Here is a 27,123-nt window from a genome sequence, read left to right on the forward strand (position 1 = left end):
ATAAGCTTTTACTAAATCATGCATGCTTTTTTTCTTTTCAGAGTTTAGTACTATTGTTATAAAAAGGATTTGACCTCTTTTTCTTAAGAAGAATATTAGTGATGCATTAACCCACCCATATGTTTAACATACCTATTCAATTTTTTTTAGAAATCCATAAAAGCTGGCGCTGCCTACTCCTATTTCCCATCCCTCTATCCCCTGGAAAATAAACCATGTATCTACCTTTGCATTCAGAGGCAAACCCCACAAAAACTTTAATATGTTCTCAGCAAAGAGAACATTCCCACTTCATTCATTTTACAGTATATAGCAATGGTTCTCAATCTGTGATATTATCACAGAGGGTCTGTGAAAACTTCAAGAAATGTTACGATTTAACTTAAATTTTGAGAGTCTGTGGCCACAAAAGGTATTTAAAGAGGGTGTGGGATGAAGAACCATTGGTATAAAATCGAGCTTGCGGTTTGGAAGAAATTTTGATTTAGGATAGTCACCCGATTGAGTTTTTAATGGATGGCTCAAGCAAGTGTAGATAGTTGCCAGTGGTACAGGCTCAGTTAACATCTTATTTAGAGTGTGTTAAAGCTGCCCTTGAAATTTGTTAAGAATAGAAAAGACACCAAATAATTTTACGATTTTAATGAAAAATTAATGAGTGTTGTCTTAATTGAATTAAGTGGAAGAGATTTGCTTTTAAGAATCCCCAGACAGTGCTAAAATGGCTGAGACATTTTCCATTTCAATAGAAGCTAAATGCACTTTAATGCCTTTCCTCTTTTTTATGTCCCTACTCTATGATAATACAAAGTAAATAAATCAAAATATAGCAGAAAGCCTGTTCCCATGTTGTTTATTTTCTTATGCATTCATTATGTCAACACATTAATATATCATCAATTTGGCAAAGAAGGGCTTAAAGATTATGCTTTTTAAAAACAGTTATAATTAAGACATGATCTCTACTTTGATATACAAAAGTCAAACATGATTGAAAATTAATTACACTGGTGGAAAATATACATGAAGATATATATTACAAGGTGCAGTTAAAAATAGGAAAAATTCAGGCAAAGTGATCTCTTACATAGTTCATTTATAAAAGCCCATTTAAAAAGTCTTTATTAAATTATTAGTGGCAATATGCTTTTTCTGTGCATAGGAATACTATCTGCAACATAAAGAACAGATGCATCATTCACATTATGTATCCTCTTAAGTATCCTCATACCATTTTAGATTTGAATAGTTGCAAGCCTACTACTACAACAGAGATCTATAAGTAAAATATCTGCATACACTTTGTCATAATAGTGCAATATATCTGATGTATCCACTGGTATATAGCACAGGTGGCAATTTTAGCCAAACTGAATGCCATTCTTATGGCCATTAATTTATACTGGGGGGGGGAAACGACATAGTGGATAGCACGTCTGTAATACCCTATAATGTACAGTCATCAGCCATATAGTTATGTTCACAAAATAAGTAGAGCTTCCAGGTAAATATATTTAGGATTAAGGTAAAAGACCACAATCCTTAAACCACTTTCTGAAGCTTTCTTCATTAATTTTAGAATCTTGGGAGTTATTAGGATTGCAGTAGAATATAAGATGTCTAATAGTTTATCAGTTCTTTGGTACCAGGAAACAAAAATGCTATCTCAATTTATGATCAAAATATGAGCCATTAATTGCTATTCAATCTTCCAAAAGACATTTTCAGTAATTTATTTTGTAAACATGGACAGTCTCATTGTATTACAATTTTCAAGTATAATCTGGAAAATACACATTGGATTTTAAGACTAAACCTGCTTTTATAATACAGGTGTATAAGATACATTTTTGGAAGCTATGATCTAAATGAAATTGTATATTGTAAATAGTGTCATTTATATTGCTTGGACCGTGCCGCTACATTAATAGAAAATTACAAAAATAACAACTGCTAGGACATTTCTCCAACACAGGATGCCAGAGATCTGTTTAATCAAGTGGTTTTAAGCCTTTTCTATTAATTAAAATTCCTTGGAATAAGAAATCGTAATTACTAGAAAATATTTAAAACTGCAGCATAAAATCTAATTTATAATAGCAGCCAGTAAATCAAGTCTTGTGTTTGTAGAACTAACAATAATTGGGAAGGGACTTCCTAAGGCAACCAAGAATCTATGCTTACAATATGCAAGCTATAATTCTCCAAAATGAATGTACATAAAATGTTTTTAATTATACCATTACACGTTAATTAGCAAAATGCTTTGATAAAGCACTTAAATAAAATCTACACATCTTCCAATACAATCGGCATGAATTATCATACTCTTTGGTATAATTTAATAGGATATCTACCTGTTAGTTACAGTTCAGTATTATAAACACTTTTGTTTCTGACCCAACGTATAGTTGGTTTCACTAGTCACTTGGAATTTTTTCAGTGGCTTAATGACTGCAATAATATTGCCAACATAGTTTTAAATTTACTCCTAATTATTACTAGAAATCTATAGATGCCAAACTAATAAGCGCAAAGAGCTTTTATTTCTATATATACTTTACTAAGAGAACCCTGTTATCCATTTTTACTGATGCAGTTGAATTTTTATTTGTCTTTCAAGAAAACATTTGCTGTAGTCAAGTTATTGGTGTAACGGTACATGGGAATGACTTTGGGAGATGGGAAGAGCCACAGCCAGGGAAATGGTTGGACAAAAGCCAGCTTAGCCTATGGACCCTTCCTAGTTTCCTGGAGGAAAATGGCAACAGCAGAGACATACACTTTTAGAGCTGCAAGATGGATGTCAGCATTGCAAGACAGCCCAGGAAGGAAAGCACACTCGGATGAGCTAAATGTAAACCTCATAAAGATGACATCAGGCTTGCAAAATATATTTCTCCCTTGTCATCTTTAAGGTTCAAGAAACTACAGAGGGTCCCTTGTGAGACTGCCACATCCACACTGCTTCCATGGCCTAGGTTGCTGTTTATCCAACTGTTCCCCCGGCTGTGGCTCTTCTCCTGTCTCCCAAGATCCTTCCCATATCATTACAATTAGCTTGCAATAACTGATCTTTCCTATGTACCAAATAATTGAAGGGATAATGTATTTGCTGTAGCTTGTAGTAGATTTGCAGAATTTGTACGGTACTCTTAACAGTCTGACTTCCTTTTAATTTTCTCCTCCCTACATCTAGATGTACTAGATAGCATTACTTCATAGCACTGAACCACATGATCTGACCAAGAGGGCAGTGAGAACTTGAGCCTAACTTGAGCTGTAAAGATAGGATGCAGCACTGAGTCACAAAAACTGCACAGTGTATTTTATTTCTTCTCATTTTAGAAATTAATTTGGAAAAGCCAAATATACATATATTTTGCATTTTATTCTAGTTCCTGTTGTTTAAAATACTCGAAATCAGTTTTTTTTTAAAAAAAAATTATGACTTCTTCAAAATCTTTCTCAACCTTAACAACTGTAATATGTGAACACCGGCTCCCAGAATTGCAGGAGTTGAACATCTAAATCTGCCAACATTGTTAAGGGTCACAATAATCAGAACATTGCTTGGAGGATTGATGATTTGTGGGAAAGGAAATGCGTGCATGCAGTTTTTGTCAGAGTCAGGCATCCAATGTCTTGCTGCCTTCTAACAGATTAAGCATTTACTGTTGTGCTGAAATTATACATCAATACTTATTGTTAAAAGACAGGACTGGATCCAGGATCAGAGAGAGATAGAAAAGATGGGGAATTTGAACAATGGCTGTGAACAAGGTCCTCTTACCCTAGTTCACTCAATGTTCCTAGTGCAGAGAGTTATGAAATCCAGTCCCACAACAACACCTTCATACCAGCTTATTTTCTAATTTAAAAAAGCAAGAACAGAAAGAAAAAGAATGATTTCTGTTCATGGCTGAATAACCTGCAGACTTCAGAAAGAATATGTATATTGGGGATATCGGGCAAAAATGCTTACAAATAAAATTGACAATTATTAAATATTCTGAAACGGGGAGGAAGAACATCACTTTTCCATGTTTCAAGAAATTAAAATATTAAGGTTTCTTAAAAATAATGACAAACATTGCTCAGGGAAATAATTTTCTCAATTAGTGCTTCAGATTGCTAGTGAGCTGAGAAGAAACCTTGCTCCTTTAATACTGTATTGCAACAAATCAGGTCTGAAAGAAAAGGGCTTCAATTATCAGAGAAAGTTAGAAAGTCAGAGTTTTCGATTGGCTGCTTCACAACACCTCTACCATTTCTACTGGTTAACTCATGATGGTTATTGGGGGGAGGGGGGGGACAAAAAAGTACCAAATACCAGTAGCCCACCAGATGATGATTGAGCCACATATATTGTGGAATTTTAATGGTGAAATGCTATAGTAAACTGTATTACTACCCTTTCCTACCCACAGAACTGTTATGAAAGTAATGACACCAGCATGGCATTGCTTTACACATGAAGTTTGCAGAATCAGTCACCACCACAGTGCAGCTGGAATGCATAGTTTCTGCACTTCTAAGTCTTGCGGACCCTTGCAGGGCATTTGAGAATTTGGCCCTTGTAATAGCTTATGTCCATGTTGCAAAAATGCACATCATGAATCTTAAGGCATCTGACTTTCTGCACTGGAAGTGCTTATAAGCATCCACTGGATACCATCAACAAGCTCATTCTCCATATCTTGTTAACATGCTGGAATTGTTCCATTGATTTATTGGTGTCTTCCTTAAAAAAATAACATCCAAGCACAAATGTATTGTAGAAATCTATTTGGAAAACAAACTGTGTAAGTACTGTATTGAATAAAGATAAGTAAAGGCAAGTAAAAAAGCATGGTTAATTCTGCACCGAAAACTGATTTCTCTGCTATGAACTGCTGGATATAAGAAAAACTTTCCAGAAAAGATACTAATGCACTTATGAAACCTGGGCTGCCACTTGCTTTGCTGAATCAGCTTGTTCTTGCCAAACTAACTGTTGCTTTACAAATTATTATTTTTTATGTAGAAGAGGTTTCTACTCTGTCAATGCTTTGCAAATCTTCCATTTTCTCTGGAGTTTTTTTATCTGTTTTTTGAATTTAGCCTGCAACTTGATGAAATCTGTATGTTTTGGGAAAAGTTCCACCATGAGATGTTTAGTATCAATACTGGAAATATTTTTTCTGTATTTCAGACAAATGTGGATTTAAAGCAGTATTTGGCCTTATTTCATACACTTATATTCATTTCTTTTGAAGAACAGAATTAAAAACTGCTAAATTTGGAAGCAGCTCAAATTAAATTAATGCTTAATATAGTAACCTTGTGGGTTGTGGTTTTAAAAATAAGCTAACATAAAAATATACAAAGTAAGCAGAATATATTTTATTATTAAGTGCTACTCAAGGTCAGCCTATATGGTGTGGTCCATGTTTTCTTTCCTCTTTACATAAAAGATTTTGGAATCAGTCATATTATTGACTTTTCTGAGTATATATTTTCTTACCATTTTTCCTTCTCTGAAAGAAATGGATACTGAGATAAGATCAGCTCTCCAATGAAACTATAATATGTTTTTTTACACCTGAAAAAGAAAAAGATGAGTCTGTTTTAGAGGATTTACACATAGGAAACAAAGGAGGACACAATTACTACTCAGTTGTGCTTTCTTGGCTGATATTCACTGTCTCCTCTGCCAGGTATTTTAATTATTTTAATAGTGGCTGTTTATTTTTTTTAATAATGACTTTTTATGTATTTATTGTTTTAATTGTAGTATGCTTCTGAGAATTTTTTTATGAGATGGGCAGCCATATAAATTTGACAGATCCTCTCCAGATATTTGTCATCAACAGGAATGGTCGAATCCTTCTCCCAGGTGGCTGCTGCCCAGTAGGAAGAGTTTTCCCTCCTGCTGATGATCTGCAGTTTTTGTTGCCAAAGCAGGTTCTTTGGCAGTGCTGGTCCCTGGATTTAAATGAGGGCACTTAGGAATGAGCCAAGATGGCTTTTGGATGGCTGTGGACCCACCTAGGAGGAGGGAATCTTGAAGATTGCAGTTCCCTGTGGGCGCAGCCAGAAAGGCATTGGTCTTTTATCCAACTTTTCCTATCAGCACACAGTTCTCATAAGCAAGCCTGGGTTTTAACTTCACTTTGCTTTGTTTTTTATCTTAAAAAGTTAACTGGCTTGCTGAATGCTGATTTATTTCAACCCCCTGCTGGATTTTATCTCTTCTTGGTTTTTTTCCCCTTTGATCTATTTGGCTGTTTTCATTAACTTCAGCTTTTCCATAAGGAAACATGGCCTTTCTTTGCATAGTGAAAATGCTTTTACTTGATTTACATTTTTATTGGATGTTCACTACAGGGATTTTGTACTTTATGAAGTTTGGAGTTTATTTTTCTGAATCTTTTTTAATATACTGTTCTTTTCTCTTTTTTTCCTGTTCTGCTCTGAAGAAGTCTTTCCTACCACATTGAACAACAATGAACTGGATTATAGACAAGGGAAGGAGGGTGACACTCGAGAAAGGACTGCTTGGCAACATGCAATTCTTAGCTGAAAGCTTTTTTTTAAAAAAAGTTTGAACTCATAATGACAGTGGAAAACATCCAGAGGTAAGTGACTGTAAATAAATTAAACCCACAGAAGGAATATGATTTCAAAGCAGGAGATTTGCTGGGAAGAAGTATGAACTCAGAATTAGGAATAACAGAGTTGACCCCATATGCCTCAATAACAGTAGAAAATGGTCTGGGTGGATAACTTGTAAATTGGTCTTTTTTAAGCGGAATGAAGGAGGTTGGGAAATGTATTTATCACATTTAACTAAGCAACCATTTCATCTGAACATTTTTGGGAAGACAGACTGGCTTTAGAGATTGTACTTATTGTATTTAATTAGACAACAGTTGATAAGGGATGGTATTAAGATTGGATCAATCAGTTAATTTTTGGAATGATTTGGAATAGTTAAGAAGTTGATTACAATAACAGTTCATTAACACAAGGGTTTTGGAATTTTGTCTTTTTTATTATTACTGTTTTTCCTGTTAAATACAGTATTTTGTTATTAATATTGCATACAGATGACAGGTTAACAACTTGTAAATGGAATTAGTAGTTTAAAATTCTTTGGGCCTATTTCACAAGGGTTGGGAAACTAATATAGTTGTAATATATTAATGAGCATTCAACTAGGGAGGATAATATGTGTATATGTGTTAGTCTTTTTAATGCACCTTTTTCTTTTTAATGTCTTGTTTTTTTTTCTTTTTGGGGTACTTTGTATTTTAACTTTTTTTTAATAAAATAAAAATAGATTTAGAAAAATTAAGGAATTGTGAAATCCTGCCCTGTAACAAGCTACCTTCATTATGCATACCTGATTTAACAGCTTCATCTTCTGAGCTGACCTCTACCCACTGGTTATCACTGGCGAGCAATCGATTTTGAGATTCACTGAGTGGCCTAGTAGGAAATGGCTGACTAGTAGAAGAGCTGAAAAATAAAATTTCTGTTAGAGAGAATGGATTCCCACAAAAGTTCACTCTTGCAACTCTTCATGAAATATGTTTAGAATTTCATCCTGTTGCTTCTAATTATGTACTCCTATAATCCAACAGGTCTGGGCTGCAAGTGTTGAATGATTTTAGACTTTTCTTTTTTAAGAATTGCTGCTGTCATATAATCAGATTTTCAAAGCTCAGATTTGTAGCCGTAACTACTGTATAATATTCATGTTTAGTCTAAAAACAACTCTAAATTTATAAGACCCACAAGCAATTTTTTTTTAAATGATCATAAATATAATACCCAGACACCTTGAACACTGTTGCTTTATTTTGCCAAGCAGGACTACTAACTTCTGTTAAAAGCAATCTTGGAAACTGTTCCTCCAGCAAATAGCTAAAGGTGTTCAGAGGCTACCTGTCAGGGATTTTTTAATTTGGGTATTTGTTGGACTCAATGGCTTAAAAATGCTAGAAACCTTTTGTTTCTAATTTCTCCACTTGCACATCAAAAACAGGTGGCAAGAATCCAATGTAGGGCTCAGCAAACTTCAGAGAACAATGAAATACAAAGTCGAGGAAAAGTAGTTTTTTCTGCACATTTTCAGTAAAAACAATTTGACTGAATAAGAGTTTCCAATACACCCCCATTTATTTATTTATTTAATCTGCCAATCAGCAAGAAATTTAATGTACAATTATAATAAAGATAAAAATAAAGCTAAAAAATAAAAAAGGAATACAATCAATAGAACAAAATTAATTGAGATATCCCATATAATGTCAGCCTAGTCCAGAAATGTAACCAGATAGATCAATTCTATTTTATTGTAAGATTACATTAATAGGATCTTGCAAATTTGAAAGCACATCCCCCCCCTGCATTTACAACCCAAGAAACTAGGGAATGTTCCTTCTAAGACATTTACCACACCCACATTCCTTTTGTGGGCTTAGCTGCCTCTTGTCTGACCATTCCCCTGGCTGTGGCTCTTCTCCCTGCCTCCCATGGCCATTTGCACATACCATTGAACATAGGCACTTTGGCCTACTTCTGTTTTTAATATCTTGCAGGTAGTCATCAGCTGGAAGTGGGGAGGGGTCACTTCTGATCCTCTGGAGACGGTTCTGTAGCACTGGCCCAGCCAATGATAAACAGCATCTGCAAACTTCAGCTCTGGGAAAGTGGAGGATCAACAGCAGTTTCTCTTTACTGCTGAAATGGTGCCATTAGCTTGAGATAAAAGATAATCCTATTTCCCCGTGGTAGAGGCAGGGACAAGAGGACTGGTTCCTGTTGCAGGAGATGGCTATTTTGAAGCTCTCTTTGTTTTGGAGAACATGTATAACTACACAAGCTCTTCCATCCATCTCAAAAATCGTAAGGTTTTTTTTTGCTCATTTTGACTTTTTTTAAACCTACTTTTCCTTTCTTTTGCTTTTTAGGTACCTTCTTGGGAACCTTTTGCATAGCCAAACAAAATCAGTGCTAGATTTCTCTGAGGACCTCTGGCACACAAGGGCAAGAGGAGTTAAGCCACCAACCCGTAACAATGAATACCCTCAGTTCTCTTCCACAATTCCCCGAGGTGGTGTGATAGGTGCTGCTACAGTTCTTGAACTGCTGGCCTCTCAATGGAATGACACTTTTCAAGCTTCTATAGTGATTTCCTCAGGTAATATTCCATTTTAAAACTCTAGCTGCTTTTCATTATCCAGTCATGAACATCTAGTCAGGCTGCAGCTTTGAACATCTTCACCTACAACCAGACACCCTCCCCCCCAGTTTTCACTGTTTGCACATATGTTGATGTGACAATTCTTTTACAGACAGGTTAGAAAAAAAGGAAGTTTTTATTATCAGTTTCCACTGCCCAAGTCCTGGCTTTCTTGGAGGCAGACCTTGACAGGGATGACAATCAAGCATCGCCACAGACAAGTGCCAGCCCTCTCCTTAGCCTTAGAATCAGGCAGCAATGATCCTCTCTCAATCTATTCACATGACAAAAGATTTATAAAACAGACCTCTCTACTGCAACCAGAAATTTAAAACCATGTTTGGAATACCTGATTTGGAATATGGTGTTCTCAATACGAGTAATATCTGACAAATATCAAATAGATGTATATTGGGAAGAAAGAATAACCTTGAGAAGCAAGAGGAACAACTGCAACAAAGGCAATGGTCAAATAAAATAAATCTGAGTCTGGACCAGAAACGTAGTTTGAGAAAGCATCTCAGAGAAGATTCTCACTAAGATAAAGGAAAGGAGGAGTGAGGGAATACAGTCAGACTTGCATGATTTTGTTACAGTAATTTTACAATAAAAGTAGTATTAACATTTATTACTGTGGTTTCCTAGTCTGGTCTACCTTAAAGGGCTGATAACCACACATTGTTTGACAAAAGAGAATTCTGCACAATCTGGTCACAGACATCATCACTCTTGCACTTAGACTTGAACTTCATGACTCAGATGAATTTGGTTTTGCAATGGTGCCAGGCGGCAATCCAATATTCCAATATGCTGTTTCAGACAAAGGGATGATGCTGGGAAAGCAAACTGAGAGTTCCATGCCAGGCGTCTTCACATATGTTACACTGCGCATTAACTCTCTTGCATATTCTCATTGAAACTAGGTTTGAAACAATTCGGTGATAAGATAAAAATTGTCACCTGTGTGTGCAACAGCAGACTTCTGTGTACCTATGTAGAAAGCATTGCACACACCTTTTAACAGTTTCATTTTGGCTTGAGACAGCGAGCTGCTCAGGATCCATAATCACGAGGCGTGTTGGAAAGTTGCAACCATCTCCTAAGCTGCACAGTATAATAAGCAAGACAGAACAAATATTTCATTAGCTTGCTGAATACACACAACAGAAACATATATACAACTTAAGTTTTTAAACATCACATTAAGTGGAAGAGTGGTACATAGACCATGAACATATCATATCCAGCACCAAGTATTGTACCTGTGGCAAGAAAGAGTTTATTGTAGTTGCATGTAGCTTGAGAACATTAACGATTATTTGATATTAATAATTTGTCTGCAAATGTCAAAAGATGGCATCTAAAAAAATGGAATGTTCCCAAGCTGCTTTTCAGATCAGGAATGTCTGAACAGTACATTCTTGAAATCTTATCAGTACATTCCTAGTGCAGTCTATGTAATTCCAGAGTACGTTTTTCACTGCTTAACTTTCTGGACCAAACAATTCTGAACCACTTAACAATTTTTTTAATAAAGGCTTTTAGATATTGCTAAAAATTATTCATGGAGGAAATCTATGTATGTGTTCACTAGGAGTTGAAAATTACTTGGTGCATTGTCAATCAAAAGAAATTGTAACTGGTTAATTGGACTACTGACTTCATCAAGTAGAATAGCATTATCTATAATGGCAATGTTTTTCCAAGTATATTAGCAAAGATTCTTCCATTATAACTTCATATCCAAAATAACATTTTTATTTTTAACTTAATTTGGTAAAATTTGCAAACAGTAGACTTTAGTAAATAAACAAGGTATTTCTATGCTGAATTTCTAAGAAATAACTGCACAAATACTAATATTTGACTCTATGAATCTCTCTCTCTCTCTCTCTCAAGAGATTAACAAAATGTTTTATGGGAAGAACAAATCCCTAGTTTTTTTGTATAAATAATTTAAACAATGGCTATTAAGTAATAAAAAGGGAAGCTGTTTTAATTTCTTGATTTCAGCTTAATCACTGTCCATGTATTCTGTCTTCAGTGTCTTTATAGAATGCAAGGAATCAAGTTTAAAATTATTATGGCCACAATTAGAAAGTTGTTATTTTACTATTTTTTATTTTATTTCTATGGCTATCCATCTCAACAAATGATTAGTTAGAATTCCTCTGATAACCATGGCAGGATCCATTTCAAAGTAGTTTCCTTCCATTTTCTGTATTCAAGTTGGCAAGGCATATTTGGAAGAAATTAAAGGGAAGCATTAATTTTAAACCTTACTCACATGGCAGACTTATACTCTGGTATAAATTACTTTGAAATCTGTGTTTGAATATTTTTGGGGATTTTGGAAGCCATGAGCAAGCAGAGGTATTAACACTTGAATTCTTGAAAAGGAATTTGGGCCGTTCAAAATTACAACAAGGTAGTATATTTAATAAACACCTTTTGAATTCACTGGTCTACATGCACTAGCAGCAACTAAAGTACCTACGTTATTGTCAGTGCTTTGTATGATTAAAAGGTAAGACTAATTCAGCAAAAAATAGTGTTTGAAGTTTAATGAACTACTCAGAATATTTAAGAAGTGGATGTCAACTTCACTATGCACTAATTATAATACAGGCAGTCCTCAGGTTACGACTGCAATTAGGACCAGAATTTTTGTTGCTTAAGTGATGCAGTTGTAAGGTGCAATGTCACACGATCACATTGCCTATCAACAGCAATCTGTGTGGGTTGTTAAATAGAAAGAGATGAGACTTCCACACAAGCAGGCTAGTTACTGTATGGATGCTAGAGTGCTGCAAGTGATTACTCTGAAGTGTAGGAAGGTGTGCGGTGCTGTGAAAAAGGTACCCTGCTTAGAACATGAGTGAGTGCGCAACTGCAGAGGGTGGGGAACCCTGAAGGCAAGTGCTACTGAGTGCAGGAGGGTAGATGCGTCCTGTGGGCCAACACTATGGTGTATGTCAGGAGCAGGAGCAACTTCCAACTTCTGCCTGTTTCTCCATTGACTCTCTTTGTAGGAATCTGGCAGGAAATGTAGGAAATTGTGATCACCTGACCGTGGCTCACTGCAACATTGTAATCAGAGGCCAGGCACTGGATGCTTGGATTGCGATCATGTGATCACAGGGATGCTACAGTGGTAGTAAAAATGGTAGTAAATCCCCTTCATTCAGTGCTGTTGTAATTTTGAATGGTCACTGAACAAGTGGTCATAATACAAGGATTACCTGCATGGATAAGAGTAATCATAAGCCACCATTTTGGTTTAATATCAGTAAGTGTGTTAATTTAAAATGCTATATCAATCTTTAATTCTGGTAACAGTCCAGAATATATAGCAGTATAAGATTAATATTTAAAGATTTATATACTTCTGAACTCTATAACTAAAATTTAGAATTTAGAAGTAAAATATATAAATGACAGTACCTTGTAAAAATAGGGAGCAGCCAGTATTTTTTTTCATCTCCAAAAACCTCTCTTAGGTTTTTTTGACATCCAAGAGAGAAGCCATTTTTGTCAGGCCCATTTCGAAACATTGGTGCCCGGAAAGCTTCTATATCACACATAAAAGAAAATAAATTAATCAATTTAGGAAAGTGAAAATGTCTTCCAAGGCGAAATATTAAGAATAACAGAATAAAGCATCATTTAGACTGAGTCATCTCTCATGAAAATAATGTGATTTGCAAGGCTGTAAAACATGTTACAGCTCTTAAACTATATTTGAGAAAAACTGTTTCAGATACAAATATACAACATCATTTTTTTTCTTTTGATCAGACCATTATAAAAACTAAAAAAAAAGAACAAGAGAAGGAAACTAATATTTTATAATGCTATCATTTGTCTAGCAAGCTAAACAAGATTGTACAATATTTATTTTGGTCAGCAATTAAAAAACACCATTTTCCTTCCAAATCCTTTGCAATTATTATTACTTTCTTCATATAGAATAAGATACTTTGTTATAATTTTCATTTTGTGTAATCTAGAAGCATCCGCGGTTAAGCTCAGAATATACAGAAATTCTTATTTATTTCCCTATACACTCGGTGTATAATATATAACAGGCATGTCAAACTCACGATGTCACGTAACATCGCACGACGTATTAGAACTTTTCCCCCATTGCTGGCAATGGGGTGGGCATGGTTTTGGCATGACGCATCCGGCCCATGGCCCGGGAGTTTGACATGCTTGGTATATAACAAAGAGATTGTGGCCTGGCATCAGTAGGGAGATATTTTCTTTCCCCAAAAGTTTCTATAGCTGGAAATAAATCCTATCATTCTGATTCCCATTTCCTTTATTCATTTTATTAGCTATTGTTAAGTTTACTTTGATAAGAAAAGAAACAGGAACCTGACCTTTGCTGACAGAAGATTGTAAAATCTAAAGACACTTACTTGGGCCTAGTTATATGCAAATATGATCAGATATTAAACTTACAGGGTAACCTTGGGTCAGATACAATTTTCAACATATTCGTAGCTCACAGAGTTATTGTGAGAATGAGCTGAAGAACCTTGAGCTGCTTGGTCAATGGATGGAGTAGGAACTAAAGAATAACAGAAATAATCAGGGCTTTTTTTCCTCATAGAACGCTCAGAACGGAGTTCCAGCACCTTTTTTGGATGGAACCTTGTAGGGTAGGCAAGGTGGGTTGTATGACATGTGTGAGTTCCGGCACCTTTTTCTTTTACAAAAAAAGCACTGGAAATAATAATAAGAATCCGTGTAATTTACTAACCAATTGTTGATCTGTTTTTACCAACCAGCCAGCAGTGGTAACTAAACAATGACAGTATGCTGATGAAGAACATAGCAGCCACGAAGAAAAGGAAAAGAACATGGAATTTTGCACGGGTATCTGGTAGTTCGTTCTGAGAAGAAAAAGAAAAGAACTCTATTAATGCATTTTCATTGATTTCCTGTTCAAATGCTATTTTTTTTATAAAGATTTTATTCCGAATTAAAATAAATAATATGAATTCATGTATAGCAACCAACACTACTTGTATGTGAATTTGACAACATACAATGTATTTCTTTGTGGTCATAACTTTCACAACTAATAGACAAAAGTCGTTGAACTGGAAAAGTTAAGGACTGACTGCCAACCAGTCGAATCAGGAGGAAAACAAATATTGTTCAAATTCATCTTGTTAAATTTGACATTAAGGTAGAAGAGCTGAAAAATTTGCAAGATGGATTAATTAATGATTAATAAGGGAATAGTTGTTGTGCTAGATGAAATAAGATTTAAGCAATGTTTTCGTTAAGGAAGAAAAGAATGATTAAAAATATACCTGTGAATGATGCATTTAAGAAATGTAAGGAAACTTCTTGAAAATACAAGATTTTAAGGCAGGAATCCCTTGACTCCTCAGAAGATTTTTCAGGATTAACTCCACTAAGGGAAAAAGTAACTCTATCTATAGAAGAGAAGGCTTGACTTTTAGACCCTACTTGCAATATGTATGGAAATCTCTGCAGCTGATATTTATTTAGCAGTGGCAAGATCTGAAAAAAGAGGCAATCCAACACAACACTTGCATTTGCAGAACCCATGGTATTTCCAATTCCCAACACACTCCAAACCATGTCAATTTCAGCTAATGTTGATTAATGCCTTCTCTAGAAATCAATTTAAAGATTAATTTGGTGTTAAGAAAATGGCTGTGTATTAGGTGCAGACAAGCAACACTGCAGCATTTTTCTCCTTCTCCCAGTATAATCTTGAGAGAATCAGAGAAATATTGATCCATATGCTAATTAAATTAAGTAAAAGAAGGAAGTACTCCACTTTGTTTTTCTCTTAACTGGAACATGTCTGTGTGATAATTTTTATTTGCTGTCTTACTATTTTTTTAAAAAATAATATGTTCATGTTATATTATTGATTAATATGGATAGTCACTTTAAGGGATACACAAACGTTTAAAATAAAAAAATGAATATTTTTGACTACAGATGTGGGAAGCCAGCTTTTTCCACTTTTAGCCTTCACTACAACAGTTCCTAAAAGAAGAAGCCCACAAAGCACTGTCTAAAAAGGGGAATAAAAGGCTATCATTTTTTGAGCTGCTGCCCTTCTTCCCCAATTAAAGTGACTTCAGAAAGCACGAGCCTAGTTTTGTTCAGTGAAGACTCTTTTGGCAGTGAACAAAGAGTTCAATGAATCTGATATTGACGGTTCAGGAAGGGCATAATCTAGGCTGGGAGAACAAGACCAAATTTCCAACAGGTTTTCCTCACCATGTAGTTCAAGGGAGGAAGACCTTCCTTTATTTTCTTTATAGTGATTATTTTTCTGTGTGCAGGTAGAAATGGGAAGAGAATCCCTGTGAGGAAAACATCCTGAGATCCTGAGATGGTATGAACTCGGGATCACATACTCTGAAGACATAGCAATGGCCTAACCAGAATAATCTCTTATTTGCAGAGGCTTGTTGCAAACATTTTGAAGGTTTAAACTATTCAAACAAGATTATTATACCTCATACATTTCAAAACAGCTTTGTATCATAACACAGAGTACACTGTAAGCAGGTGAAAGGAAAAGAGAATTCTTTATAGATTTTAAAAATATTTTCCATATACTAAAGATTCATATGTTGAGAGAAAAGTTTAGTGTTTTATTAATGTAGCAGAATTTTTATATGCTCAAATTACTAAATACCTTATTAAATGCTTAATAGCTTCATATTAAAAATTCAACAGCATGTTCCTTTTAAACAATGACAATACAACAGGGGACTGAAATTGCTTCTTTATTAATAAAATATAGATAACATTAACATCATTAATTTTCTGTCAATATATGCTACACTTCAGAGCAACAATTTCTCCCTCAGGCATTAAATAAAAATACATATTGCTAATTATAAAGAATTAGAAATATTGTGTAATAATCTTGTAACCCACTATCAGAAATAAATGTACATAAGAACATACTAGCAGAGACTACTGCTTAAATTGCATTTTACCTTTGGACAATTCTCAGCAGATTTCCTGCGGCAAAGCTTTGTGCAAATAAAGACAATTTATTAAACAGCTATAACCCCTTAAGACTAGTTCAGAAACAAGTAAAAATGCTATTAGAAAATTCATGGTCTTTGCGTGCACAAGGTGTAAAACGTGCAGTATTCAATGTCAAGAGGCCAATAGTTTACATTCACTGAATGAGTACGTGAAGATGAACTTGTGTTTGCATGAGATAAAGGAGTCACTGATTTTAATGGTGTATATTCAAGCCACACCATTAAAATTAAGAGGTCTATTCATTGCTCTCTCTAATTTTTATTATCTAAAGTCCAACTTGAAACCACCTCTACAACAGAAATCAACTAAGAAAACTTACTGGCAATTTCTGTCTACATTCATCATAATTTGAACTAAAATTTGTTACCCAAATATGAATCAAAACATTTCAACAGTAGGATTTATTGATTTTTCTGACCCCTTAATTCAAATGGTCCCTGTACTTCTTCACTTCCTTGAAGAATATTTAGGGGGGGGGGAAAGTATTAATACAAACAAAAGACATATGCTCTGTCCAGCTTCTCCACCTTGTAATCTTACTTGTCAACTTCAGTTGAAAACAGTCCTGGAAATTCCTTCCTGCTTATATGATATACATGTACAACAATACATGTACATATGGCAACCTTTTTAAATGTGTGCATATGAGCTGGAAGCAATATTCCAACAAAAAGCTATGACAAAAAATTAATAACATGAATTGGCATCAGCACGCAGAAGACTAACAGAGTACATCCATAAACATCAACTAGCAATCAGAAGACATGATGAAAACACCTTATTCTCACAACACGGATAGACAATTATAGTTTCACCTGGGAAAATGGGGGCATCCCAGACCATAATGCTAGGGAATGCCTTAAAGCTTGACATTCAGACAATTTAGCCATAAATAGAGATAAACCACATTTATACATTATTCAAAAAAAACCATAAAAAGAAGCAATTAAATATCTGCAAGCAAACAACCAAACTCAGAGACTACTAAGACTTCACAATAACATGAATTAATAATTGAGTAAGTTATATTGAAATGCTGAAATGTGCCATCTGAGAAACAGAGTGAATTAGGAATATTTTTTGGAAGAACAACAAATCATGGAAACAAGTCTCAGTTGCACACATATATACCTACATACATACAACTTCCTATGGATTATCAAAAAATTCACTTTAGAAAATAAACTAAGTTGCTCTAAAAGGGAGATGGAGGGTCTCTAAATATGGTAAATAAATTGGATTTCCTATACAGATGTATGCAAGTAAACATACATTCTTTCTCTCATGATGTCCCGTTGCCTGGAGGCGGTTCGGGTCTGGATGGGGAGGAACAGACTTTAACTCAACCCTGACAAGACTGAGTGGCTGTACATTCCGGCTTCCCGGGACACCTGGGATGTTCCATCTCTTTCTATGGGGGGTGAGCTTTTACCCCCTGTGGATAGGGCTCGCAACTTGGGAGTCCTCCTAGATTCACGACTCACTTTGGAGGATCATATAGTGGCCGTGACTAGGGGGGCTTTTGCCCAGGTTCGCCTGGTGCGCCAGTTGCGGCCCTATCTGGACCGGGAGGCCTTATGTACGGTCACTCATGCGCTCGTGACCTCGCCTAGACTACTGTAACGCTCTCTACATGGGGCTTCCCTTGAAGACTACTCGGAGGCTCCAACTGGTACAGAATGCGGCCGCGAGAGTTGTCTTGGGAGTTTCCCGGTACTCCCATGTTACACCTTTGCTCCGTGAGCTGCATTGGTTACCAGTTGTCTTCCGGGTAAGGTTCAAGGTTTTGGTTATGATCTTTAAGTCCCTACATGGCATGGGTCCGCGATACCTCGAGGACTACCTGCTGCCGGCGTCGACTCCCCTCCGCCCTGTGCGCGCCCACAGAGAGGGCCTCCTCAGGGTGCCTCCTGTCAAGGAATGTCGACTGGTGGCCCCCAGGGGGAGGGCCTTCTCTGTGGGTGCTCCGGCATTATGGAACCAACTGCCGGCTGAGCTCCGGACGGCATCAGACCTCCGATCCTTCCGTCGCGGGTTGAAGACCCATTTATTTGAACTAGCGGGTCTGGCCTGATGGGGGTATATGGGTTTTTATAGGTTGTTTTATTATTCTTGTTTTAACTTGGGCACTGATTTAATTGTCTTTTAATTTTTGTATTGTCATTTTATATTTATGCCCTGTGAACCGCCCTGAGTCCCTTTGGGAGAAGGGCGGTATAGAAATCTCAATAAATTAAAATTAAATTAAATTAATTCCCCATCTCAATCTGTTCTCCTTCTGAAGAAACAGAAAAAAGGATCATAATGATATAATTACATTAGGAGGGAACAAAAAAGCAGCAAAACTGAATAAAGATGAGGCATAGAGAAGAACTCTTGTTTAGGTGTCACAAAATGGTTAAAATTCACTAGGCAAGCAGAGCTTCAGACAACAATCATGGTTCAGGATAGTCTTCAAAGGCATTGATGCCTTGCCACAATCTCTGCAGCCATTTTCATTTCTTGGTTATTCCTTTATTTTCAATTGTTCTTATATATATTTCAATGAACTTTAGAATATCCATACACTTCTCCAGGGACATCAGCTGAGGTTCTGCATACTTGTTCCAATGACGCTAAGCCTGTGCATGATGCTCCAGGTGGCTCAAGTGCTGTCTTCTACAGCTTATTGCCATGTATGGTTAAGTGTGCATTGAGGGAACAGGTACTATCAGAAAAAAGTTGTCCCCTAAATCAGATAACATCCCTGTTCCCCTATTCACTGGTTATTGATTTTTTACAAACAAAAAAAACAACAACCCCTCCTCTCAATTTAATAAGCTAATAAATTAAATGAAAATATTTGATAATGTGAAATGTTAAGGAAATATGATGAGCATTTTTGCTCAAAAATGCCGGTGGAGCTGAGGACTGCCCCCGACCTCCGATCATTCCGCCGGGGCCTGAAGACCTGGCTTTTTCAGCTCTCGGGCCCAGACTGAGGAAGAATTTTTAATTTGGGGTTTTTTAACTGACTACAGGGTTAATTTAATACTTTTTAATTTGTTCTTAATTTTTGTATTTTTGATTTTTAATTCCCTGTAAACCGCCCTGAGTCCTCAGGGAATAGGGCGGTATATAAATATAACTAAATAAATAAATAAATAAATAAAATTAATGCTACATAAAAAACAACCTTGGCTCATGGATCCAGAAAAGCCACAGATCTTGTGCATCTATGGCTCTACTCCACATTATGTTTAACAATAAGCTCTGTCCTGCTCAAATTATTGGGTCAGTTGTCTTGGTCTAATGAAAGCAGGCAGTCGAAGTACATCAGGAATTTGTACAGATTTTCTACAACAGTTAAGATTCATATTTTTAGCCATAGTTTTGGCAAAATTAAGTGAGCTGAAATGTTCCTATTTGGCAAACGGAAGGAATTAGGAATCTCTTAGAAGAAGTACAAATCATGGAGAGAAATTACACACACACACAACCACCAAATGATTATGCAAAACACACACAAACAGACACGCAAACCAGCAAGGAGTTATACAAAACACCCTACAGAATAACAAATACCAAGCTGACTAAAACATTAACACGGCTCACCTATAAAATAAACTTCATAAATAAACAATGCTAAACTATGGCTTACTATGGTTTTCTCACTAAGTCACAAAATAATAACACATCATAGTAAATAATAATATGCAGTTATGGATCACAATGGCTGGTTGCATGCAACCCAGTAAAAAGAAACCATGTTATAACTTAGACAAAAGAAAAAAAGAAAGAAAGAAAAAGAGAAAGAAAAGGAGAAAGAAAAAAGAAAAAGAAAAGAGAAAGAAAGAAAGTAAGGATCATTGTTCTCTAGATATTTATTAATAACAACAACAAAAAAAACAGTGTCAGAGAGAATGCTAGAGTTGAAAACGTGGCCTCCAGGATGACTGCTGGTTGAATCAGTAATCTCAGCCTCAATTAACTTCTCTCTCAGTAGGAACATACATATTATGGTTTAATAAGGCAAGGTATTGATATGCTAAGATTATTTTATCACATATCACCTTTTATTTCAGTGGGCCATGCTGCAATATCCAGGAAGGGTTTGGTTAACTACACTTTTCCATTATATGGAAATTGGGGAAATCCTTTTTTAAAGTTTGGAATGCATCAAGATCTTAAAATAAATTCAAGTCAAATTTCAAAATCAAACATCTCAAATTTCATTAAGAATCCTATTGTCTTGTAATTTCTCAGCTACGACTCAGTACAAAGTCTTCATTACTTAATGTACATGTACCACAACATGCCAAGAAGAGAAAAGAAACTGCATGAATTGTACATCAGTTAGTCTACAAATGTCTGCATTTGCCTGAATCATGCAGAGATATCACAGGTGTGATATCACAGGCAAATTAACAATAAATCATCCCTCATGATTTGATTAGGTTTACCCTGAGTAAAATATATTTTTAATGCAGAAATGCATGTACAAGTTATTTTTATTACAAAAAGTTTGTGCTTACTTACTGTATAAATTATTCACATTCAAATAACATCCTTCAGTCTATGAATGTTAAGCAATTCTTTTCCAAAACTGCAATGCTGCTATTCCAAAGGTTTAAAGCAATATTAAAAACAATCTGACTTATGAAGCCAGGTCATGCTATTCAACCAAAATGAAGATTAAAAATCAGGTTTATTTTGAAATTAGAAGAGGGCAATGTTGATATGAATGTCATACATATATAATGTGCTCTCTTAAAACATGCATGAAAAGCCAACATAAAATGTACGATCCACAAGACAGTAAATTCGGCTGCAGCAATCCAAAAACCATGTATTATATATAAAATTTAATTATTTAGTATTTTACTGCTTCACTCAAACTGATGACAGTTACGTAAACTATGACGCATGAAAGCATAATGCTTTTGTATTTTTTTTACGTTTAAAACTTCTAATTTTAAAAAACTTACTGTCCAAAACTTTATGAAATACTGAAGAACCGTAGCAGCAACAAATAGACAATACAGGAGGGAATAAAATAAAAAGAGGAGAAAAAACTTGTAGTTGGAAAATCCCACGCAGTTATTCACCCTGGAAAAGGAAAAAGAAATAGCTTTTTTCCCCCTTCTATAGCAGGGGTTAAACAAATTATTGCAACTATGTTATAGATGGTCTCAAAAACAGTTGCTAATGGGGTTGCCAGTATCCTCAAAACATTGCTATAAGAATCAGAGTCAGTTACCCTTTTCTAGAAAGAAAACTAAAGGAATTGCTGTTTGTCACTCTTCCAGAATATTTTCTAGTTCTTTAGCTTGTTTTTGCCTTTTTGGGGGGGGGGGGTTTGAGGGTAAAAAACCACAAAGAATTAAGAACAACTATGGACTTATATGGAATTCAAGATTATTCCTGAAGATGAAGATGGTAGTAAAGACTGATTTTAATGTTTATTTTATTAAAAAAAATAAAAATAAAAATCAGATTGTCTGATTGTTGTTTTCCAGAGAAGACTCTTATGCGTTTAGTATGAGAGGACTCTGGTGCTTTGAGTATGATTCTACTAAAAGCATAAAGTTTGCACTGCAGCACATTTTATTTCCTTCAATTTATATAGCCTCCCACCTCATTGTAATGACTCAGGGTGGCTAACAATAAAAAAACACAACATTCAAGAACAAGGTAACAAAAATACATAATTGACAGCTGACATAAAACCACAAACCATTTTCCATTCTTCCAATTTGGGGGGGGGGGACGACAGGATTATAAGTATAAAAAATTATGTTATATCTATAATTTGGGTTTTTTTCCTTCTCAATGCGGCAAGAAATCATGCTGCTTTTTCCAATTATTGAGCATTAGGATAGCTATTGGGGGCATCACATTTTTTTTTCTTGCATTGGAGTGGAGTTGGGGCAACTGACTGGAGAGGAGCATCTACTAGCCGGATGCCCTTGACGCTTATGTTGAGTTCTTAGCAGACAATTACTCATTACGGCCAGAGAGAGAAATATATGTCACTACCTAGGATCGAACTCACAGCCTCCTGACTGTGAGGCGAGAGCTCCATCTCCAGGCCACTGTACCATTCTATTGGGGACATTACAATGAAGGGGTTAAAGTCCAAAGATGACCTTCGGGACTTTGGGATCCCCATCTTCCTTCTAGTTATCCTATAACAACTAAAAACAGAACAGTAATATATATTTATCAAATACTGCTAACAAAGTTACCATTTGCCTTGCTCTTACCTATGTTTAAAAATAAACTTCCATTAATTTAATGAATCATGAGTGACCATTTACAGAACATTTACCGACTAGTGATTTTAATTAAAGCATCTTCAGAGCATTACTTAGCTATCCTTGAAGCATCATAAAGCTTCTCTCGTTTCTGTTATTTTGACAGTCATAGTTGATGACTGAGTCTAGAATGTGCTGTTTGTTGCAAGTGAGAAAATTAACTTAAGGTTTTTTATAAAAATCAACATAAGTTAAATTTAGACTCTGTTAGCAGTTAACTCTCTAACTTTTCCCCTAATTATTCCTAGTTATTCCTACTCTTAACTCATTTTGTGCATACCCAATAATAAAAGAGCTTACTTATTTGTTTTGGTATGAACCAAAAACAAGGAATAAAAAAACATACCAAGGACAATGATGATCCATTTTCAGTATACATCTAAAATAAAAGAAGACATTTGAATCAATGCAAAGGTGATAAATGAATATTATTACCGTATTTTCCGGTGTATAAGACGACTTTTTAACCCATGAAAATCTTCTCAAAAGTCAGGGGTCGTCTTATACGCCCAGTCGTCTTATACGCCGGAAAATAGTACATAAATCAATCGAGCACCCCCGTTCTTGCAAAGCAACTTCAAGCCTCCTTAGTCCAGTCCCCCCTCCAACGTGACCTTCCCTTCCCACCCTCAAGAGCCTCTAAGCCCCTTCCCCTCCCCCTTGCAAATGCCAGACCCCGGGAGCGGCAGGAAGCCCCTCCCCCTCACCGAAGCGGCATCTGAGCATAAGCAGAGCATGCCCTGCTAGCCACTATCTCTCCCGGCAGCCTGGACAGCGGTACTTGGTGGCCTGGCGCCCTTCTCCCCACAGACCACGCAGCGACCCTCGCCAGCCGGCCTCGGCATGGCTGCCCCAAGCCCGGCTCTCCAGCGCGTCTTCCGGGCCCGCCTGGCTGACCGCCTCCCGGGCAGGGCTTGGCTCCAGACGCGGCGGCTGCTCCATCTGCAAATGCGCTCTCAAAGCCGGATTGCGCTCGGCCATGCAGGCTGATGAAAGGTGGGGACTCGGAGTTCCCGCGGTGGTTGCGCCTTTTGGCGTGCCGTTTGCAGAGTCTGGCCTGGAAGAGCACGTCGTGTGAACGCAGCTCTTGCATGTATTCCAAAGGGTGGGTGGAAGGAAAAGCCCCTTTGGGCTTCAAAAGGGCGGCTTTGCACCATCTGCATTAGACGGGGCTGAATCGGGCTTGTGTCGAACACTTTGCAACTGGTATGTACCCGTATTTTCCGGCGTATAAGACGAAAAATCTTGAAAATTTTCTCAAAAGTCGGGGGTCGTCTTATACGCCCAGTCATCTTATACGCCGGAAAATATGGTATGCTTTTTTCAATAAATATATCTAATTTCAAACTTTCAGAGTCTATTCCATCACAATAACATCTTGGAAACCATTCTACCTCTGTATGCAGATTGTTTAAAGCATGGCTTTCCAACCTTTTCACCAATTGTACCATTTTTAGGATATGGCAATATTCGAGTACCACCTAGCAAGGTGTCAAAAACTTGATGACCAAAAAAAAAGAAAACCTGTTCAAAGTTGCAATTGCACTGAAATGACTTATGACCATTTTTCACACCTATGGCCATTGCAGCATGCCCAGGGTCATGTGATTTATATTTGGATGCTTGGCAACTGATTCTTAATGGTCACAGTGTCCCAGGGTCATGTGATTCCTTTTTGCAACCTTTTGACAAGCAAAATCAATGGCAGGGCTGCTGGTGGCCAAGTGCTAAGGCGGGACTTCCCTCCCTCCCTGCCTCTCTCTTTCTCATGCCCCCTCCATATTTTCTCTCTTCCATATATTCATCAAACAAGGAAAAGCTTCCAGAGACAGAAAAGACAAGCTACTGAGTGAACTAGCTTAAAAAGGCACATTCCCCTTTAAGAATTAACTACTGGCTAGAAAGGAAAGTTAAGGAGCCGGCAGCCGGCACTTAAGGAAGAAAAAAAATGTAGTAATTGGCTGACGGCTAAGGCAGCTTCCCCATATGGCTCCATTCATAAGTAAAGGAACGTTACAGGCAAAATACATTCAGGAGAAAAATACTTCAAAATCCCTTGCAGCAAAACTTACAGCTAACAATAGCAGAGCAATAGAAGCTAACACGAGCCATCAGCCAAACAGAAATTGCAAACACTCCTTAAGAACACAAAGCCCACATTGCACAAATCCCAGAACTTCAAAGTCACAAAAGCAAATAAGAATCCTTCCATTCTCCATCTCCCTCTCTCCCTCCCTCTGTGTCTCACCTCCAGCTGATGCTGCCTTTCTTCATTGCTACCTTTTCTCCATTCCTCGTGGAGGGCAACCCCTCCCCAGCTGCATTTCTTGCCTGTTTGTTGCTGCCAGCACAGGTGGCTGCCACAGAAGTTGTAGATCGGCTCATGGCCAGCCTGCTTGACCTGCTTGATCGCCTCGCCTCTCCTCTCCTCTCCTCTCCCCGCCACACTCCTCCTTCTTCTTTCCCTTCGGTGCAGCTAGAGCTGACTCCACCTCCTCCCAAGGCGGCTTCTTTTTTTCTCTCTCCCTCTCCCGCCCAAACTGCCTCCTTTTATAGCCTCTCCTGTCTCCCCCTCCTCCTTTCTCATGGGGCAGTGAGCCTGGGGCCTCTGCCTTGCCCCAGCCACTCTGCAGCTCTGGAGGACTCTCTCACAGTAAGTCCCTGCCTGCGCTGGCTCTTTCCCTCCCCCACTACACTTGGCTAGGCAGGGCTGCGTACCACCTGCCATGTGTTAATGTACTGCAAGTGGTGCACGTACCACCCGTTCAAAGGTCCTGGTTTAAAGCATTCAGGAAGAAGCAAAGTAATACAAGGCGAATTCACAGAGTTTTCCCCTATATTTTCCTTCACAATAAAATGCAATCAAAAAAATCAGAACACAAATGTAACTTGAGAAAAAAGGGAGAAGCATGCTTAAGCCTTAAAACCTTTTTTTCACTCAATCCATTTTACAATTGGAAGAAGAAATGGATAGAGGCATGCATAATGTGTGCATTTGGCACAAAAAATGGTAAGAGGAAAGAGCAAGAAGCACTTTCCACTTAACTTTGCTATTCTTCCACATACAACTTTTCTACAATTATCTTTCATTTTCAATTCACTGGATTTTTTCATGCATCTGGTGTTTACTACCTTTAGCATTAATTCAAATTAAAACATTGTGAAAAATGCTACTACTATAAAGCATAACACTCAGCTTCTAGAGACCACATCCTTCTTAGCATATTCTAAAGCAGATTAATGAAGCACAACAGCATTAATGATATACTGAATGCAGGCATATTCAGCTGGGGGCTGTAATACTGACACAGGAATTCAAAAGATTTTGAGAAGGAGTATTATGGGCTGTACACTGTCAAGAAAGCAGGGCAGTGGAGCAGTTCAATAGAACTCCCATCTTACTTTTGTCACAAACTCAAAACCATACATTATATGGGAGGTAACTGGCTTATCTTTAACTTAAAAAAATTAAAGTACAGCACAGCCATGGGTACATAATTTGCTTTGAGATGTGACATTAAATGATTATTTATATTTTTTTAACCTCCATATTCCCAATATGTGAATTCTGAGTGTATGTTAATACATGGCATTCTCTGAACTCGTAGGATGCAGCAACAGTAGACTGGCTTGCACAGAATAGCATAAGCATGCTTGGGGTCAGCCTGAGTTTTGGTTATGCTTCTAGAATACTACCAACAATCTACCAAAATTGATGGACTTTTTAATCCTTTACAATCAGCAAGGAATGCTATACATAATAAGAATGGTAAATAGTCTACACTTTCCTATATTGTTGAAAACATTATATGAAAGCTTCAAATGACTGAAGTCAAGATGTATGGTGAAGAATGACATGTATGGGCTATCTTGTGACAACTATAGCAAATGAAACGCTACACCTTGAAATGCAAAAGGAGAAGATGATGTAGAACATGGATTAACTAATGAAATTAAATTGTATGAAATTTAAATTGATTTTTATGTGTCTGTGAAACAGAAATGGATACAGTGATACAGAAATGAATGAATATGGTCTAATCTTAATGTAATTGATGAATGCATGCAGGGATTTGAAGATGAAATTATGAATAAAGTGCTAGGGTCTATGTCAGAAACTATGAATTGATGCTATTTAGGTTGCTGTAGCTGACAGCCTGGGTTTGAGACCCAAGTATGTTTTATTATTAGCTTCCCAACAAGTTAAGCTCCTAACAGAATGATTGGAAAGTAGAAAAGTAAGAAAAAGGAATGTGGAAACTGCTTGGAACAAAGTGGAAAAACATTACATTAGACTAGAGAGTACCAAATAAGTACATTATATTAATGGGAATATGAAAAATTTGTGGAATGATGAAGTAAAAGAGGCTGTAGATGGAAGGAAGGAAACCATGGTCCATAAGTGGCTATTATTATAATTTATTATAATTATTAAAATTAAAATTATTAAAATTATTATAATTTTGGGTGGCTGTCAGTGAGAATGAGATAGGGGACAGTGGACAAGGTCATCTTTGAGATGAGAATGGGTTA

General features: G+C 36.7%; 2 protein-coding genes across 7 annotated transcripts in view; one reads left to right on the forward strand and one right to left on the reverse strand.

Moving 5' to 3' along the window:
• Positions 1-837: 837 nt before the first annotated feature.
• ZDHHC20 (zDHHC palmitoyltransferase 20) overlaps positions 838-27,123 on the reverse strand; it is a 52,692-nt gene continuing 26,406 nt past the window's right edge. The window contains exons 6-14 of one of the 5 annotated variants that reach the window (XR_014492422.1): positions 22,937-22,969; positions 21,262-21,382; positions 14,001-14,133; positions 12,677-12,803; positions 10,247-10,336; positions 8,541-8,691; positions 7,388-7,503; positions 5,507-5,584; positions 838-4,785 (exon numbers count right to left, since the gene is read on the reverse strand). Coding sequence is in view for 2 of the 5 variants with exons in the window: in XM_083361866.1 (XP_083217992.1) it covers positions 7,296-7,503; positions 10,247-10,336; positions 12,677-12,803; positions 14,001-14,133; positions 21,262-21,382; positions 22,937-22,969 (712 nt within the window). In the remaining 3 variants the exon portion in view is untranslated. Of the gene's footprint in view, positions 5,585-6,632; positions 8,692-10,246; positions 10,337-12,676; positions 12,804-14,000; positions 14,134-21,261; positions 21,383-22,936; positions 22,970-27,123 lie in introns of those variants that run through there. The other 4 variants (XR_014492423.1, XM_083361867.1, XR_014492424.1 and 1 more) reach the window with 4 other exon arrangements.
• Positions 5,559-17,574, forward strand: LOC310639891 (uncharacterized protein). Of its 2 annotated transcripts, XM_083361874.1 has the most exons (5): positions 5,559-5,699; positions 6,462-6,620; positions 8,961-9,190; positions 13,851-13,908; positions 14,029-17,574. In XM_083361874.1, the coding sequence occupies exons 2-4, from the start codon at positions 6,598-6,600 to the stop codon at positions 13,901-13,903; spliced, it is 306 nt and encodes a 101-aa protein (XP_083218000.1). In that variant the 5' UTR covers positions 5,559-5,699; positions 6,462-6,597; the 3' UTR covers positions 13,904-13,908; positions 14,029-17,574. The 2 variants fall into 2 exon arrangements, with proteins under 2 accessions (XP_083218000.1, XP_083218001.1); XM_083361875.1 differs by lacking the exon at positions 13,851-13,908 and having other exon boundaries at positions 5,604-6,620.

Source organism: Vipera ursinii, assembly GCF_947247035.1.
Source record: "Vipera ursinii genome assembly, chromosome: 4".
NCBI classification, from domain to species: domain Eukaryota; kingdom Metazoa; phylum Chordata; class Lepidosauria; order Squamata; family Viperidae; genus Vipera; species Vipera ursinii.

Excerpts from the sequence above, each read along its gene's own strand:
- LOC310639891 (XM_083361874.1), top strand. The coding sequence starts at position 6,598 with ATGACAGTGGAAAACATCCAGAG. Across the intron at positions 6,621-8,960 it reads ACAGTGGAAAACATCCAGAG|GTACCTTCTTGGGAACCTTT; the intron begins GTAAGTGACTGT and ends TTTGCTTTTTAG. Across the intron at positions 9,191-13,850 it reads TTCTATAGTGATTTCCTCAG|AACGCTCAGAACGGAGTTCC; the intron begins GTAATATTCCAT and ends TTTTCCTCATAG.